This window comes from Chiloscyllium plagiosum, unplaced genomic scaffold (genome assembly GCF_037043375.1).
Source record: "Chiloscyllium plagiosum isolate Xiang-an unplaced genomic scaffold, Cpla_swu_hap1 HiC_scaffold_32, whole genome shotgun sequence".
Classification (NCBI taxonomy): Eukaryota; Metazoa; Chordata; class Chondrichthyes; order Orectolobiformes; family Hemiscylliidae; genus Chiloscyllium; species Chiloscyllium plagiosum.
Window position 1 is genome coordinate 46,234,226 of NW_028270170.1, and position 17,840 is coordinate 46,252,065.

The 17,840-nt window shown below is 43.6% G+C and overlaps 1 protein-coding gene across 1 annotated transcript in view; it reads right to left on the minus strand.

Annotated features, from left to right (window-relative positions):
• Positions 1-17,840, minus strand: part of LOC122540038 (1-phosphatidylinositol 4,5-bisphosphate phosphodiesterase delta-3-like) — a 155,526-nt gene that overhangs the window by 67,772 nt on the left and 69,914 nt on the right. The window contains exons 3-5 of the mRNA XM_043675361.2: positions 16,977-17,205; positions 8,373-8,502; positions 4,261-4,486 (exon numbers count right to left, since the gene is read on the minus strand). Of these exons, the coding sequence (XP_043531296.1) occupies positions 4,261-4,486; positions 8,373-8,502; positions 16,977-17,205 (585 nt within the window). The remainder of the gene's footprint in view (positions 1-4,260; positions 4,487-8,372; positions 8,503-16,976; positions 17,206-17,840) is intronic.

A 17,840-nucleotide genomic window follows, 5' to 3' on the forward strand; every position in this document is an offset into this window, starting at 1 on the left:
TCTCTGGTCTTTTCATAACAATTTTGAGAAATGGAATGGAATTACAGAGAGCGACTCTGAGATAACGTTGAAATACAGGCAGTTTACACAGGATTGGATTCAGGTAGAATACAGGGCTTCCAGTTCCAGGGTTAGTGAGTGACCACAGACATGACTGTGTTAGCATCAATAGTTCCATTATATCTCAAAACTGGGATTTATGCAAATCTCCTTACCAAACCATTACCTAGTGGTATATGAAGGAGTCATATCTGACTCACAAATGTATGTTTCTCTCTCCACAGTTGCTGCCAGATTAGCTAAACTCCTTTTAGATTTTACTTGTAGTCTGGTACTTTTACACCTCCTTGATTTGTTAAGCATAGGCTCTTTGAATTCAATATTATAGAACCTCTAAGAAATGAATCAATACCCGTCATACATCAGAATGCTGTCCCAGTAAAACATACCCATACACAACTATCTTAGTAAAATCAACAATATTACTACTCACATGAAACTCTGACAGTCTACATGAAGCAGAAATGTAATGTGAGCCAATACTAATAGCAAACAGCAAACCATGCTGGAAACTGGACTGTACCTCAGTTATTACCCTTTCTCAATCTCATGTCCCAGCTCTACTGAGGAATCACCCAGGACCCCATCTCCATGGGGGTACCAGTTGCTTAACATCTTGGAACGGTGGCACAGTGGTTAGCACGGCTGCCTCACAGCTCCAGAGACCTGGGTTCAATTCTCACCTCAGGCATCTGTCTGTGTGGAGTTTGCACATTCTCTGCGTGGGTTTCCTCCGGGTGCTCCAGTTTCCTCCCACAGTCCAAAAATGTGCAGGCTAGGTGAATTGGCCATGCTAAATTGCCCGTAGTGTTAAGTGTAGGGGAATGGGTCTGGGTGGGTTGCTCTTTGGAGAGTCGGTTTGGGCCGAAGGGCCTGTTTCCACACTGTAAGTAATCTAAAAATCTCATCCATTCACTCCCCACACCATGTGTTTTCACCTGTGACAAATGTGGAATATTTAATCTTGACCTTTACTCCTAAAAGGGACCGGATATCTCAGGGGCAACACTTTTGTAGTCATTATTGTAATTTAGGAAGTTCAGCAACCATTCTGACAGGAAGATCCCACAGGAAGATTGACGATGTTGGCCAAGTGCTAATTATTGGCCTGGACATTATGGAGGACTCCTCTCCTGTCCTCTAATTTGACAAACAGCATAGAGTCCTTCAAGTCCACCTGAGGGAGCAAGCAAGGTCTCAGATACACACACCTCTGACTTCACACCAATGAGTATCAGTCTGGATTATATGTTCAGGTTACGATTGTGAATCTTCTAACTCTGAAGTGAATTTGTCAGTAGCCCGGATATTTTTGTGGAGTCTGAACAAGTTGAGAGGATTCAATAGTGCGGTGGTTGTGGAAGGGGCTATATGGCAGATGGAGTCTGATCCTGCCATTCCCACCCCCATTCACATTTAGACACTGAGACCATAAGAAGTAGGAACAGGAGTAGGCCATTTGGCCTCTTGAGCCTGTTTCACCATGCAATAGGATTATGGCTGATCCAACACACCTCACACCCTCTTTCTTGTCCTTCACCACAGGCCTTGATTCCCCAACTCTTCAAGAACCTATCTACTTCAGTCTTAAATGTACACAAGGACTCTGCCCCCACAGCTTGAAATCTTAACTGTGATTTCTCTCCACAGATGCTGCCAGACTTGCTGAGCTTTTCCAGCAATTTCTATTTTTGTCTTTTAAGAACCCTGTGTATCTCAATGAAACTATTTCTTATTCTTCTTATTTCTAATGTTTAGAGTCCCAACTTATTTAACCTTTGCTCAAAAGACAGCTCTCCCCCTACACCCCCTTCCCCATACTGGGTTTCATCCTAGTACCGCTTTTCTGAACTGCTTCCAATGAAATAATATATTTCTTTAAATAAGGGGACCAAAACTGCTCACATTACTCTAGATGTGGTCTCCCCATCGCCTTGTACAGATGCAGTAAGTCTTCCCTACTCTAATACTCCAACCCCCATCATCCCATCAGCCTTCCTGATTCCCTGCTGCCCCTGTACTCTAGCTTTCTGTGTTTCGTATACACGTTCCTCCCAAATCCCTTTGTGTTGCAGCTTTCTGCAGTATTTTTCCATTAAATAATATTCTGTTCTTTTGTTCTCCCTTCCAGAATGAACAACTTCATATTTTCCCACATTATACTCCACTTGCCAACTTTAAGTTCCCACTTAATTATCCTAGCAATATCTCTGTAAACTGTTTGTATCCCTCTCATAATCTACCTTCCCACCTACTTTTGGGTCATCTGCAAACTTGGCTGCAGTATATTTGTTTCCTTTCTCCAAGTCATTAATATATATTGGAAACAGTTGTGGTCCCCGCACTATTCCCTGTCATTACCGATTGATAACTTGAAAAACAACCGGCTAATCCCCACTTGCTGTTTCCTGAGCAATGAGCCAATTCTCTATCCATGCCAATATACTACCTCCAACACTGTGGGCTCTTGACTATGACTAACCTTTTGTGAGGTACCTTATTGAACACCTTATCATAGTCCAAATACAACACATCTACTGGTTCCCCTCTATCCACTCTGGGTGAGACTTCCTGGAGAAACTCTAATAAATTAGTCAGATTAGATTAGATTATGATTTCCCAAATCTTCTGTTTTTATTCTTTAATAATCGATTCCAATATTTTTCCAACAGAAGATGTCAGGCTAATCAGCTAATTTTTGATCATCTTGCCTGGTGCAGGGCAGGGTGTGAGTAATGAGCCAATTAAACAGACAATTTGAAAATGTGACAATCTTATAAATGCTGTACTCTTAATAAATGAAATGTGGTGTGGGATGCTAGTTTTACCGTATCTAAATAGTATGGTTTATTGACTTCATTGGAGATACTGTGATATTGCATCCAATCCAGTCAATTTACTGATGAACAAATTAAAATTATTCTCATATCATTTGTTGGCATAGCAAATTGCTACACTTTTAACACTCAGAATGCCAGGCAGTTTTATTGTTTTACACTGTGTGCCAGGCAGTTTTAATTGTTTAAATGTGATACTGTGCTATATTAATGCAGTTATTATTTACTAAAATACATTGAGCTAGGGGTGAGGTCATGTCTGGGTAGAGAGATGGAAGGTATTCAAAGGAGCTGAGGCAATCCTAACAACCCCACCCGACATGGAATGGATTTGGAGAAAGTCAGGACTTGCACAGTACCAGAGAAACATGACAGAAATGTGATACTTTAACCACCAGACTGCAGTAGTGAAGAAAGCAAAATTCAAAAAAGGTTCTTGCAAGAGAGATGCAGCTAAACATGTCATTTATAGAAATGGCAAAGGTAATGGGATAAGGCCAGGGATTAGATCAGAACGCCAGTACAAAACAAGATGGACTAAATGGCCTCCACTGATGTGGTAAAATGCCAGGAATAACTGCTTGGAGCTAGTACTGACTTTCAAATGGACACTGCTGTGCCTAGAGGTATCATTATTCCTTCCACATAGGCCTTGCCAGCTTAGACTGCATGATGCAATGCTCTCCACATCACAGTTCTGATGGATTTAATGTATTCTCCGTTTGAGTCATTAGATGCTAGGTCCTAGATTATTGGTGACATCAGGGGATGAAGCTAGCAGAAGAAAAATACTGACAGCAATAACCATACAATGACAGCATCAGCAATGTCCTGTGGGATGGTCACCTGACAATAGCCCTGCTTCTGAACTGTAGACAACCCAAAAGCAGCAGAAACTGGGGTGGGGAGTGGGGGCACCTTTACACTTCAGCTACCTTTTTATTTGGACCATGACTTGCTGGCCAGCACATCGACTGGCTTCAGTCTGCAACCTCCTTGGCACCAAGTAAGAAGGGTCTGAGTAGGAGGTTCTATAATAGCATTTGGTGATGTGGTGCACAATGACAGGATGGGGTAATACTGAGGGAGCACTGCAATGTCAAACAACATTGTTGTGGTGGTTCAGATTACAGTGAAGATGAGCAGAAGTCCACATAGTCAACAGTCACCCTTAAAGTGGGCACTTAAAGAAGGACATCCCTCCCCAAGCTGTTGGTGGGATGTTTGTGTTGCAAAATGACCATTATATATTTCAACTTGGGAACAGTCACTGACTTGAAAAATATTCACTGTTAAATTGCAACACTGTTATTAACAGCTGTATATGTGGCATAGGCAACAGAAAGGTGGGCATATTCTCTACCTGTTTCGTTCAGCTCATATTTGTGTATAATTGCGTTTGCATTTTCGTCTGTGGCAATTTCTTTCTGCTCTTTTAAGAAGTTCTTGATCTCAGTGATGGTCAAGATCTGGTCCTCTCCTGAGTAGTAGTTAAAGATCTCTTCCAATTCTGGTCGCTGCATCAGAAACTTGCAGAACTCCTCGATCTCATGCTCTTCCAATTTGTTAGTATTGGACTTGTCACATTGCTAAGGAGATAAGAGAGACGCCAATGAGATATATTCAAGAAACATGGAAAATTCCCTTGACAGCTGCCTCTGTGGGTGCTATTAAATCAAGGTGATGGGGGTAGCCTCTGCAGAATAAGCAGTGAAGGTGCAAACTGAGTGAGGGTAGGTCTTGCCTTACAAGTCTTATTGAATTCTTTGAGGAGGTGACCAAGCATGTGGATGAGGGTAGAGCAGTGGATGTAGTATACATGGATTTTAGTAAGGCATTTAATAAGGTTCCCCATGGTAGGCTTATGCGGAAAGTCAGGTGGCATGGGATAGAGGGAAATTTGGCCAATTGGATAGAAAACTGGCTAACTGGTCGAAGTCAGAGAGTGGTGGTAGATGGCAAATATTCAGCCTGGCGCCCAGTTACAAGTGGAGTTCCGCAGGGATCAGTTCTGGGTCCTCTGCTGTTTGTAATTTTTATTAATGACTTGGATGAGGGAGTCGAAGGGTGGGTCAGTAAATTTGCAGATGATACGAAGATTGGTGGAGTTGTGGATAGTGAGGAGGGCTGTTGTCGGCTGCAAAGAGACTTAGATATGATGCAGAGCTGGGCTGAGAAGTGGCAGATGGAGGTCAACCCTGTCAAGTGTGAGGTTGTCCATTTTGGAAGGACAAATAAAAATGCTGAATACAGGGTTAGTGGTAGGGTTCTTAGTAAGGTGGAGGAGCAGAGGGATCTTGGGGTCTATGTTCATAGATCTTTAAAAGTTGCCACTCAGGTGGATAGAGCTTGTAAGAAGGCCTATGGTGTATTAGCGTTCATTAGCAGAGGGACTTTGGTTAGGCCACATTTGGAGTACTGTGTGCAGTTCTGGTCGCCTCACTTTAGGAAAGATGTGGAAGCTTTGGAGAGGGTGCAGAGAAGATTTACCAGGATGTTGCCTGGAATGGAGAATAGGTCGTACCAGGATAGGTTGAGAGTGCTAGGCCTTTTCTCATTGGAATGGCGAAGGATGAGGGGTGACTTGATAAAAGTTTATAAGATGATCAGAGGAATAGATAGAGTAGACAGTCAGAGACTTTTTCACCGGGTACAACAGAGTGTTACAAGGGGACATAAATTTAAGGTGAAGGGTGGAAGGTATAGGGGAGATGTCAGGGGTGGGTTCTTTACCCAGAGAGTGGTGGGGGCATGGAATGCGCTGCCTGTGGGAGTGGCAGAGTCAGAATCATTGGTGACCTTTAAGCGGCAATTGGATAGGTACATGGATGGGTGCTTAAGCTAGGATAAATGTTCAGCACAACATCGTGGGCCGAAGGGCCTGTTCTGTGCTGTATTGTTCTATGTTCTATGTTCTATGCCTCTGTTAGATGAGTTATTTCAACATCTCAATGTTCTCTCACCTCTTTAAAACTGGAGATTTTAAACCCTGATGGAATAGGTTCCTGCTATGCATTGCATATGCCCACCACCTTTCACTCTTAAAAAGCGTCCAGAAAGACTTGAGCTCCAGTGAAGCTCGCTGTTGAATGCTGCTACCCATGCAGTAGCAACGTGAGTGGTGGTCAACACCAACGGGATGCTGCTGTCAAGCCACTGTCAAGGGAGAGGTGGGTGGGATTCTGAGTGGGTGAGAGTTGGTTAGCTCTGCTGAAAGCAACCCATGTTATGACAGGACGGGGATACGGAGGCGAGTAAAAAACACAGAAGAAGGCATCCATGAATTCTGATCCTGAATTCTAAAGTCCATGAAGATTCCCAAGCAGAGGATGAGATGTTGTCCTTCCAGAGAAACTTTAGAACCAGGATTAGATTCATGCTTAAAAACCAATTTAGTATTGTGAACTGGGTCTCAAAATGACTTGAAGCTCCATATATTAATACTTTGTATTACTGTGTTCTTTGCAGATAGATAAAATACGTATGCACTCTGTTTGTTTTAAGTTGACTTTAAATTTGCTTGTTTTAAAATTTAAACCAAACTTTGCAGTGAATTGTCAGCCATCATCGAGTTGGGCGATTCTCCATAGAAGATGTGTTGGGTAGGCTGGAGGATATTAAGGTGGACAAATCCCCAGGACCGGATGGGATCTATCCCAGGTTGCTGAGGGAGGTGAGAGAGGAAATAGCTGGGGCCCTGACAGATATCTTTGTAGCATCCTTAAATACAGGTGAGGTGCCGGAGGACTGGAGAGTTGCTCATGTTGTCCCCCTGTACAAGAAGGGTAGTAGGGATATTACGGATAACTACAGACCAGTAAGCCTGACATCAGTGGTGAGGAAGTTGATAAAGAAGGTACTGAGGGATAAAATGTATTTATATTTGGAAAAGAATGGGCTTATCAGCGATAAGCAACATGGTTTTGTGCGGGGGAGATGGTGCCTTACCAACTTAATAGATTTCTTCGAGGAAGTGATCAAGTTGATGGATGAAGGAAGGGCTGTTGATGTCATAAACATGGACTTTAGTAAGGCATTTGATAAGGTTCCCCTAATAGAGAAAGTGAAGTTACATGGTGTGCAGGGTGTTCTAGCTCGGTGGATAAAGAATTGGTTGAGCAACAGGAGACAGAGAGTAGTAGTTGAAGGGAGTTTCTCGAAATGGAGAAAGGTGACCAGTATGTTCCACAGGGGTCACTGCTGGGACCACTGTTGTTTGTGATGTACATAAATGATCTAGAAGAGGGCACTGTTGGTATGATCAGCAAGTTTGCAGATGACACGAAGACTGGTGGAGTAGCAGAAAGCATAAGGGACTGTCAAAGAATACAGGAGGATATAGATAGACTGGAGAGTTGGGCGGAGAAGTGGTTGATGGAGTTCAATCCAGGCAAATGTGAGGTGATGCATTTTGGGAAGTTTAATTCTAGAGTGAATTATATGGTAAATGGGAAATGTTGATGAGCAGAGCGATCTGGGAGTTCAAGTCCATTGTACCCTGAAGGATGCTGCACAGGTGGATACAGTGGTCAGGAAGGCATGCCTTCATCGGACAGGGTATTGAGTATAAGTGCTGGCAGGTCTATACAACATTGGTTCAGCCGCATTTAGAATATTGTGTACAGTCTGGTTGCCACATTATCAAAAGGATGTGGACGCTTTGGAGAGGGTGCAGAGAAGGTTTACGAAGATGCTGCCTGGTATGGAAGATACTAGCTATGAAGAGAGGTTGAATAGATTAGGTTTGTTTTCATTAGAAAGAAGGAGATTGAGGGAGGACCTAATTGAGGTCTACAAAATCATGAAGGGTATAGACAGGGTGGATAGAGACAAGCTTTTTCCCAGGGTGAAGGAATCAATAACGAGAGGTCACGCTTTCAAGGTGAGAGGGATACACGTGGCAAGTACTTTACACAGAGGTTGGTAGGTGCCTGGAACGCGTTGCCAGCAGAGGTAGTAGAGGCAGGCACGGTAGATTCATTTAAGATGCATCTGGACAGATGCATGAGTAGGTGGTGAGAAGAGGGATACAAATGCTTAGGAATTGGTCGACAGGTTTAGACAGAGGATTTGGATCGGCTCAGGCTTGGAGGGCCAAAGGGCCTGTTGCTGGGCTGTAAAGTTTCTTTGTTCTTCTTTGTTCTTTGGGACAACCTCTGTGAAGGTCCACTTGCCAACCAGTCAACATTCTCCTCTCATACAGTGTGAGTGTTGGGTTTTTTTTCCGTAATTTGGGACTTTTGTGAATTGTCCTGATGAGTGCAAGATGAAAACCTTTAATACAGCTCACGATAAAGACCAAGGAAACCATCTGTGTCCCAATCACTAGCTGCAACCTGCATGGTAATTTTTACTTGGCTCAGTCTGTGAAAACAATCAGCTTCAATGAGCAAATTGCAGAGCAAACCCTGCAGACATGATAGAAGTGACTTGCACAATCAGTCAGTCTCTCCACGCAGTCACACAGCTCCCTACCTTGAAGAGCTGGTAAGCATATTCATCATCAGCTTCAATGTTGATCATCTTCAGCAGGTTCTTAATCTCTTTGAAACTCATTTTGTTGTCCTTGTTTTTGTCAGCCTTCCGGAGGTATTCATGGATCCAGATAGATTCATGTCAAGGAGATCACTCAAAAATGAGAGGGAGAGATGGACAGCATGAGAGAGGCAGACAGAGATGGCAATTGTGGGGTTGTGGCTGGGAGGGTGTGAGGATGGTGGGGGACAGGAAGGAGAGACATGCACACATAGAGATCAGCAAGAGGGTGAGAACAGACAGGGACGAGAGAAAGCAGGAGAGACAGAAAGCAAGGGGGTTGGGGGAGAGAGAAAGAAAGCGAGAGAGATAGTGCAAGAGAGGCACAGACAGAGACACAAATAGATAGTGATACATGGTGGGGGAAGAGAGAGAGAGAGAGAGAAAGAGAGAGACCGAGACATGGACACACGCTGCACTTGCACACACAAACACAAAACACAGAAACAAGGAGCGGGACCAGGCTATTCAGCCAATCAGACTTGCTCTACCATTCCATATCACCATGACCACCTCAATGCTATATTCCTACATTCTCAGCATTTTCCTTAATGCCTTTAAAATCTGAAAACATATCTATGTTCAGTGGCTTGGCCCGCACAGCCTTCTGAAGTCGAAAATTCAACAGGTTCACTACTCTTCAGATGAAGAAATCTTTTCTCATCTCAGTCCGAAATGGTCTACCCCATTTCTTGAGACTCTGGCCCCTGGATGTAGACTCCCATACCAGAGAAGATATCCTCCCTACATCCAGTCTGTTCAATGGTATTCGAATTTTATATGTTTCAATTAGATCCCCTCTCACCCTTCTAAATACAGGCCCAGTCAATCCAATCTCTCCTCCCGGAACAGTATCAGCCCAGTGAATCTCTGCTGCATACCCTCTTTTGTAAATAGTTGGATTTGGTTCCGTCACCCAGGCCATTTAATGTATGGGATTATATATGGGTCCCAAGCATTGGTCCTTGCAGGATACCACAAATCACTGTCTGCCACTCGGAAAAAGATCAATTTCTTCCCACTCTATCCTGTGTCTCTACCAATTTTGATCCATGCCAATATATAGTGGGCGGCACGGTGGCCCAGTGGTTAGCACTGCTGCCTCACAGCGCCTGTAGACCCGGGTTCAATTCCCGACTCAGGCGACTGACTGTGTGGAGTTTGCACATTCTCCCCGTGTCTGCGTGGGTTTCCTCCGGGTGCTCCGGTTTCCTCCCACAGTCCAAAGATGTGCGGGTCAGGTGAATTGGCCATGCTAAATTGCCCGTAGTGTTAGGTTAAAGGGGTAAAGGTAGGGGTATGGGTGGGTTGCGCTTCGGCGGGTCGGTGTGGACTTGTTGGGCCGAAGGGCCTGTTTCCACACTGTAGGTAGTCTAATCTAGTCTAATCTAATCCTACATGCTTTAATTTTGTCCAATAAACTCTTCTGAGGGGCATCATCTGAAGACTTCTGAATATCCACATTTACCACATCCATTGGTTCTCCCTCATCTACTCTACTAGTTACAGCTTCAAAAAGCTCTAGTAGGTACAGCAAGTTTTAAGGAAGATCTCAGAAAGCCTGACTGAAAAGTCAGTGAAGAGATTCCCAAGGCAATCTATCAATACATTAAAAACAAGAGGATGACCATGGAGAAGTTAGAGCCACTCAAGGATGAAGGAGGGAGGCAGAGGATGTGGGTGAGATCCTGAATGAATACTTTGCATCAGTATTCACCCAGGAGAAGTATATGGAGGATAGTGAGATTTGTGTGGAGTATGCTAATATGCTAGGGCATTTTCAGATCAAGAAGAAAGTGGTGTTGGGTCTCTTGAATAGTATTAAGGTGGTAAGTCCCAAGGGCCCAATGGTATCTACCCCAAGTTATTGCAAGAGGTAAGACTGAGCCCTTGACCAAGATCTTTAGTATCCTCGCCAGATACTGGAGAAGTCCCAGAGGACTGGCGAGTAGTTAATGGTGTTCCTCTGTTCAGGAAGGGAAATAGGGATAATGCAGGAAACCATAGACCAGTGAGTCTCACATCAGTGGTTGGGAAGCTATTGGACAGAATACTTAGGAATTGAATTTATACACATTTGGAAAAGCATGGCCAAATTAGGGACAGTCAGCATGTCAGCATGTCTTATTAACTTGATTGAGTTAAAAAAACACACACCAGGTTATAACTTAACAGGTTTATTTGGAAATACAAGTTTTCAGAGTGCTGCTCAGGTAGCTATCTAACAAAGGAGCAGCGCTCTGAATGCTAGTGCCTCCAAATAAATCTGTTGGACTAAAACCTGGTGTTGTGTGATCTTTAACTTTGACCATCCCAGTCCAACACCGGCACCTCCGTATCATAACTTGATTGAATTTTTCGAGGAGGTGACATAGGTGATTGATGAGGGTGGAGCAGTGAATGTTTACATAGATGTTAGTAAGGCTTTCAACAAGGTGTCTCATGGTAGGCCCCCATCAAAAGATTAAGATGTATGGGATCCACGGTGACTTAGCCGTGCGGGTTCAGAATTGGCTTGCTCATAGAAGGTAGTGGTGGAAGGCTGGTTTTTCAGGCTGGAGGTCCATGACTAGTGGTGTTCCGCAGGGATCCGTATTGGGACCTCTGCTATTTGTAATATACATAAATGACTTGGATGAAAATGTAGATGGCTGGGTTAGTAAGTTTGCAGACAATGCAAAGATTGGATGGATAGTGTAGTTGTCAAAGGATACGGTGGGATATAGATCAGTTGCAGATATAGATGGAGAAATGGCAAATGGAGTTTAATCCAGGTAAGTGTGAGGTGCTGCACTTTGGGAGATCAAATGTTAGAGAAATGTTTACAGTTAATGGCATGCCCTGAACAGCACTGATGTACAGAGGGATCTTGGGCTTCAAGATCTTGGCTCGATGGTAGGAAGCAGATGGTTGATGGTGATGGTTGAAGGTTGTTTCTCGGCCTGTGGCATGACACAGGGGTCAGTGCTGGGACCTTTTATATTTGTTATTTACAGAAATGATCTGGATGTGAACGTACAAGGCATAATTAGTAAATTTGCAGATTATATAAAATTAGGAGGTATCATTGATAGTGAGGAAGGTTATCCAAAATTACTGAGGGATCTTGATCAGGTGGGCTGAGGATGAGCAAATGTAATTCAATACAGATAAGTGTGAGGTGTTACACTTTGGAAAGTCAAACCAAGGCAGGACTTCTACAGTACATGGTAAGGTCCTGAGGAGTGTTGTGGAACAGAAGGACTTAGGAGCACAATACATAGTTCGTTGAAAGCGTCACAGGTTGACAGGGTGGTGAAGAAGGCATTGAGCATGCTGGCCTTCATCAGCTGAGGCATTGAGTGTAGGAGTTGGAACATTATGTTACAGCTGTTTAAGTCATTGGGTAGGCCGCACTTGGAGTATTGTGTACAGTTTTGGTCACTCTGTTATAGGAAAGACACAGTTAAACTGGAAAGAATGCAAAGAAGATTTAGGACGACGTTGCCAGCACGAGTAGGCCTGAGTTATAGGGAAAGATTGGCCAGGATAGGACTTTATTCCTCAGAACATAGGAGAGTGAGGGGTGACCTTATTGATGTGCATAAAATCATGAGGGGTATAGACAGGATGAATGCATGTAGTCTTTTTCCCACGGATGGAGAATTGAAAACTAGAGGGCATGGGTTTAAGGTGAGAAGGGAAAGATTTAAGAAGGACCTGAGGGGCAACCTCTTCACCCAGAGAGTGGTGCATATATGGAATGGGCTGCCAGAGAAAGTGGTTGAGGCAGGGTACAACAGCAACATTTAAAAAAAAATTTGGATAGGGACATGGATGGGAAGGGTTTAGATATGGACCAAACGTGCGCAATTGGAACTAACTGAGTGAGCACCATGATCAGCAAGGACCAGTTTGAGCTGAAGGGCCTGTTTCCACGCTGTAATATTCTATGATTCTAAGTCCGTAGCTCCCTGAAAGTGGCCACGAATATAGACAGGGTGGTAAAGAAAGTGTATGGCATGCTTGCCTTTATTGGTCAGGGAGTTGAGTACAAGAGTCAGGATGTCATGTTGCAGCTTTATAAGACTTTGGTTAGGCCACATTACAGGAAGGATGTGGAGGCTTTGCAGAAGAGGTTAACCAGGATGCTGCCTGGATTAGAGGGTATGAGCTATACGGAGAGGATGGAAAACTTTGGGTTGTTTTCTCTTAAGTGGCGGAGGCTGAGAGGAGACTTGATAGAAATCTATTAAGTTATGTGATGCATAGATAGGGTTGATGGTCAGAATCTTTTTCCCAGAGTTAATACTAGGGGGCATGCATTTAAGGTGAGAGGGGAAAGTTCAAAGGAGATGTGAGGGGAAGGTGTTTTATACAGAGAGTGGTAGGAATCGAAAACACACTGCCAGGGATGGTGGTGGAGGCAGATACGATGGGGCATTTAAGGGGCTTTTAGATAAGCTCACCAATATGAAAGGGGTGGAGGGATATGGACCAAGGGCAGGCGGAAGGGATTTGTTTCATTTGGCATATTGTTCGGCACAACATCGTGGGCTGAAGGGCCCGTTTCTGTGCTGTACTGTTCTATGTCCTGTGGAAAGTATCATTTATTATTGAACACCAAAACAAAGCCACAACACATTGTGTAATAACCTAGTCCCAGCCCAGGACAGACAGTTCCACACACCCATTCAAGGGTCTGTTTTTTTTTGTTATTCCCAGAAGCGTTCTTCCTCATCACCAAACCACCACGACATTTTCTTTTTTGCTTTTAACTATTTGATTGGCTGAGTGGTCTGCTTTCATGCTGTTGGGTCCAAAGATTCTATGACCCACCCCCAGTAAATCACCTGAGGAGCCAACTGGATATTTATATGCAAAGCCTGTTAAAGGCAATGCAAACCATCGAAAGTGAGGGAGAAGTCGCGAGAACGGGAAGGGACAAGGGCACTAGTGAATTAGATTCGGTTTTTCCAACAATCCTTTCATGGTCATAATTAGACTCAACTCCAAACTTTTATTGGATTCAAATTCCACCACCTGCTTTCGCAGGATTCGAGCCTGGGTTTTCAGAATCTTATCTGGGTCACTGGATTAATAAACCACTGACAAGACCACGGGGCCATCACCTAGCTTCAGGGTCTGCTTTATGAAGGGTCATTGCCTGTTACCCAGCAAACCCATCCTCATAGAGCTCCACAGGGAGATTAATTAGTGATTCCTCATAGGCCTCGTGAATGGAATTTTGTTATTTATCACTAAAGAAATAAAGCATGTAAATGGGGAAGAGGTTTATAAAATCATGAGAAGCATAAATAAGATGAATAGCATGGGACTTTTCTCCAGGGTGGGGGAATTCAAAACTTGGGGGGGGGGCGGGGGAAAGTTATTGAGTCATAGAGGCCTACAGCATGGAGACAGGCCCTTTGGCTCAAACTGGTCCATGCCGACCAAAACGTCCATCCACGCTGACCCCATTTCCCTGCACTTGGCCCATATCCTTCTCAACCTTTCCTATCCATGTATTTGTCCAAATGTTTTTTAAATGTTGTTAATGTACCCACCTCAGCCACTTCCACTGGCAGCTCATTCCATATCATACCACGCTGTGTAAAAGAAGTTGCCCCTCAGGTTCTCTTCTATTCTTTCCCCTCTAACCTTAAAGTGATGCCCTGTAGTCCGTAATTGCCTCACCCTGAGAAAAGACTGAGTGCATTCACCCCATCCATGCCTCTCATGATCTTATACACTTCTATAAGATCCCCCCTCGGTCTGCTACACTCTAAAGAAAATAGTCCCAGCTTGTCCAAACTCTGTTTATAACTCAGACCCTTGAGACCTGGTAGCATTCTTGTAAATTTCTTCTGCACTCTTTCCAGTTTAATAACATCCTTCCTACAGCAAGGTGATCAAAACTGAACACAATACTCCAAGTGTGGCCTCACTAATGTCCTGCAGAACTACAACATAACTTCCCAACTTCTATGCTCACTGCCCTGACTGACGAAGGCCAGTGTGCCAAAAGCCTTCTTCACTGCCCTGTCTACCTGGGACTCCACTTTCAGAGAACCAAGTACCTGAACTCCAAGATCCCTCTGTTCTACTACACTCCTTAAGGCCCGACCATTCACCATGAAACTCCTAATTTGACTTGATTTTCCAAGTTGCAAGACCTCACACTTATTGAACTCTATTTGCTATTTCACGGCCCACTTCCCCAGCTGATCAAGGTCCTCCTGCAATTTCTGATAATTTTCCTCACTGTCCATGATACTGCCTATTTCAGTGTCATCTGCAAACTTACTAATCATGCCTTGTACATTCTCATCCAAATCATTGATATAGTTAACAAACAGCAACGGGCCCAACACTGACCCCTGAGGCACTCCACTAGTCACAGACCTCCAGACCTCCACTCCTTCCACTATTACCCTCTACTTCCTACCATAAAGCCAATTGTGTATCCAATTTGCCAGCTCTCACTGGATTCCATGCGATCTAACCTTCCAGAGTAGCCTCCCATCAAAGGCCTGACTGAAATCCTGCCCTCGTCAATCTTCCTGGTCACTTCAACAAATTTTGTGGGGCATTATCTCCCATACTCAAAGCCATGCTGACTACGCCTAATCAAACCCTGTCTTTCCAAATACATATATATCTTATCTCTCAGAATCTTCTGAAGTAACATACCCACCACAGATGTTAGGCTTACTTGTCTATAATGTTAGGCGTACTGGTTTTAAAGGATAAAGATTTAAAAAGGGACCCAAAGAGCACGTATTTCACACACAGGGTGGTTTGTATGTGGAATGAACTCCCAGATTAAGTGATAGGTGCAGGTACAGTGATGACATTTAAAAGATCTTAGGGCAGTACATGAATAAGAAAGGTTTGGAGGGAAAGGGCCTAAATGCAGGCAAGTGGGTCTAGTTTAGTTTGGAAACGTGGTCCGTGTGGATGAATAAGACTGAAGGATCTGTTTCCATGTTGCAAGAGTCTAATGAGAGGAGATCTAATTGAGGTACAGGGTGTTCTGTTATAACACAATAGTAGTGTTCCTTTGCAATCTTCTGCTATAGAAAATCACGCTGTAGAAGATCAATAATAGAAAATCACTACACCTGTTCAGTAGAAAGTTCATATTATCCAAATAACGTCCACAATTTGTCAATTGCATTATATTCAATTTGTGTTGATGAAACGTGCGTTATCGCAGAATGACCTGTACACAAGCTGCTATAGTGGATTGACATAGAAGACATAATGTGGAGATGCTGGTGTTGGACTGGGGTGGAGAAAGTCATAAGTCTCATGACACCAGGTTACAGTCCAACAGGTTTATCACAGGCTTTTGGAATGCTGCCCCTTCTTCAGGTGAAGTGAGGAAGATGTAATTCACCTGATGAAAGCGCAGTGTCCCAAAGGCTTGTGATTTCAAATAAGACTGTTGGACTATAACCTGGTGTCATGTGAAAGCAGACACAGAAAGAGTGTTTACTCATGTGGAACAATCTAGAATGAGAGGTCATAGCTTTTGGATAAGTGGTGGCAGAATTTAAACCAGACACAAAGAAATTACTTCCCTCTAAGGGTCATAAATCTGGAATGCATACCCCAGAGTGCGGTGGACTCTGTGACAGCGAGTAAATTTAAGGAGGATAGAGATAGATTTTTAATTAGTAACAGCTTTCAGGGCTGGGAGGAGTGGGCAGGAAAGTGGAGTTGAGGCGATCAGCCATGTTCACATCAAATGCTGCAGCAGATCCAAGAGGCTGAATTGCCTACTCGATCCCGAGGTCTTGTCTTCTTCATATTTGTTAGGCATGGTTTATCTTTCAGAAAACCGATCTCTTAGTCCAATCCGATTAATGCTTTCTACATGTCCTGCAATCACATCTACTTTAATAGACACCAGCAGTTTCCCACTAATGATGTGGGGCTAACTGGTCTGTAATTTTGCTTTGTCTCACTCTTTTCTTAAAAAAAAGTAGAATTACATTTGCTACCCTCCAACCTGTAAGATTTGCTCCAGATTCTATAGAATTCTGTAAGATGACCACTAAATATTCCCATGGACACTCCCTTTAATAGTCTGGGATATAGATTACAGATCTTGGAGATTTGTCAGCTTTTATCTGTTAATTTCCTCAATGCCATTATCTTACTAATACTGATTTCCTTCAATTCCGCCCTCGCACTGGTTCCCTGACAATTCTGGGAGTGGTCTCTTTTGCAAAAACACACACACACACGAACTCTCTCTTTCACACACACAGACGCATACAGAAACGCAGAGAGTCACACACATGTATACATATACACACAGACACACACAAACAAACAAACACACACACTTTCTCACAGACACACACAGTGCCACAAAAGACTATGCTATCCTGTCTAAACATGACTTTCTTCTGAAAAGATCTTCCAATTTCCATTTCTGGCAATATACTGTATTTAGGGAATTCAGATGATCATTGCTCATGGTCTTTCAGCAATGTGGGCTTGTTAAAGGACCCATTGCTTACCTGACCACAGAGCACAGTTTAGAAAGGATATTGGTGAATTTTCTCTCGTTGGCTCATGGTTTCTGCTTTTTTTCTCAGCTTCTTAAAGCCTTGAACCCATCTCCTTCCTTCTTCCTCCGAGTCAGCCACCAGGTCCAGGTCAGTACGATTGCCAGTGAACGTGATGGTGAAGCACCGTTTCTCTGAGAAGCTGCTGCCATGTTTCTTCATCACCTCTGAGCGATGGCCCTCTTGGATGTCCCAGATATCCATCACCGAGACTGAAAAAATGGACAAGAGAGATTAGCACCGGACAAACATCTGAAAAATCATCCAGGACAAGTTGCATCCTCATGGAATTGCCAGAAGGCTGGACTATTTCCAAAGCCATGGAAAACTCTCTAACACTCTGCACAATCAATATTGATGCCTGTATAAAACTGTGTAAAATGAAAGTCTTTCGCAAATTGTACCTTTCAGTAAGATCACTTCTGTTGAGACCTCTATTTTTAGTTTTTCTCATTTTTGGTTTGGTACTGTGAAGTGAAGAGACAGCAATCAAAGTGATGTTTAAGTGAGCCAGCATGTAGGTTAGTCATCACCTGAAGAACACAGTGGATGTTTTAGTACTGAAGATGTTCTCGGATCAGGACTGGCAATTGCTTGGATGTGGAATTGGTCAATCAAGGGCAGGTCGATACTGATCTGCCAATCACAGAGAAGGATAGTAAAAGAGAGGGGGACAGATGGAACCAGTTCTGAGTGCGGTTCTGAAGCAGAGCACTGCTGGGCAATGCTGCTGTGCTTGGCTCTCTTTCTGCTTTGGTCTTCACCGCACTTGTCAGTCTGATTGTTCTGATATAAAATAAAACACACTCTGTAAGAAATGGTGGGTTCTGGTCAAGGAGGCGTGAGT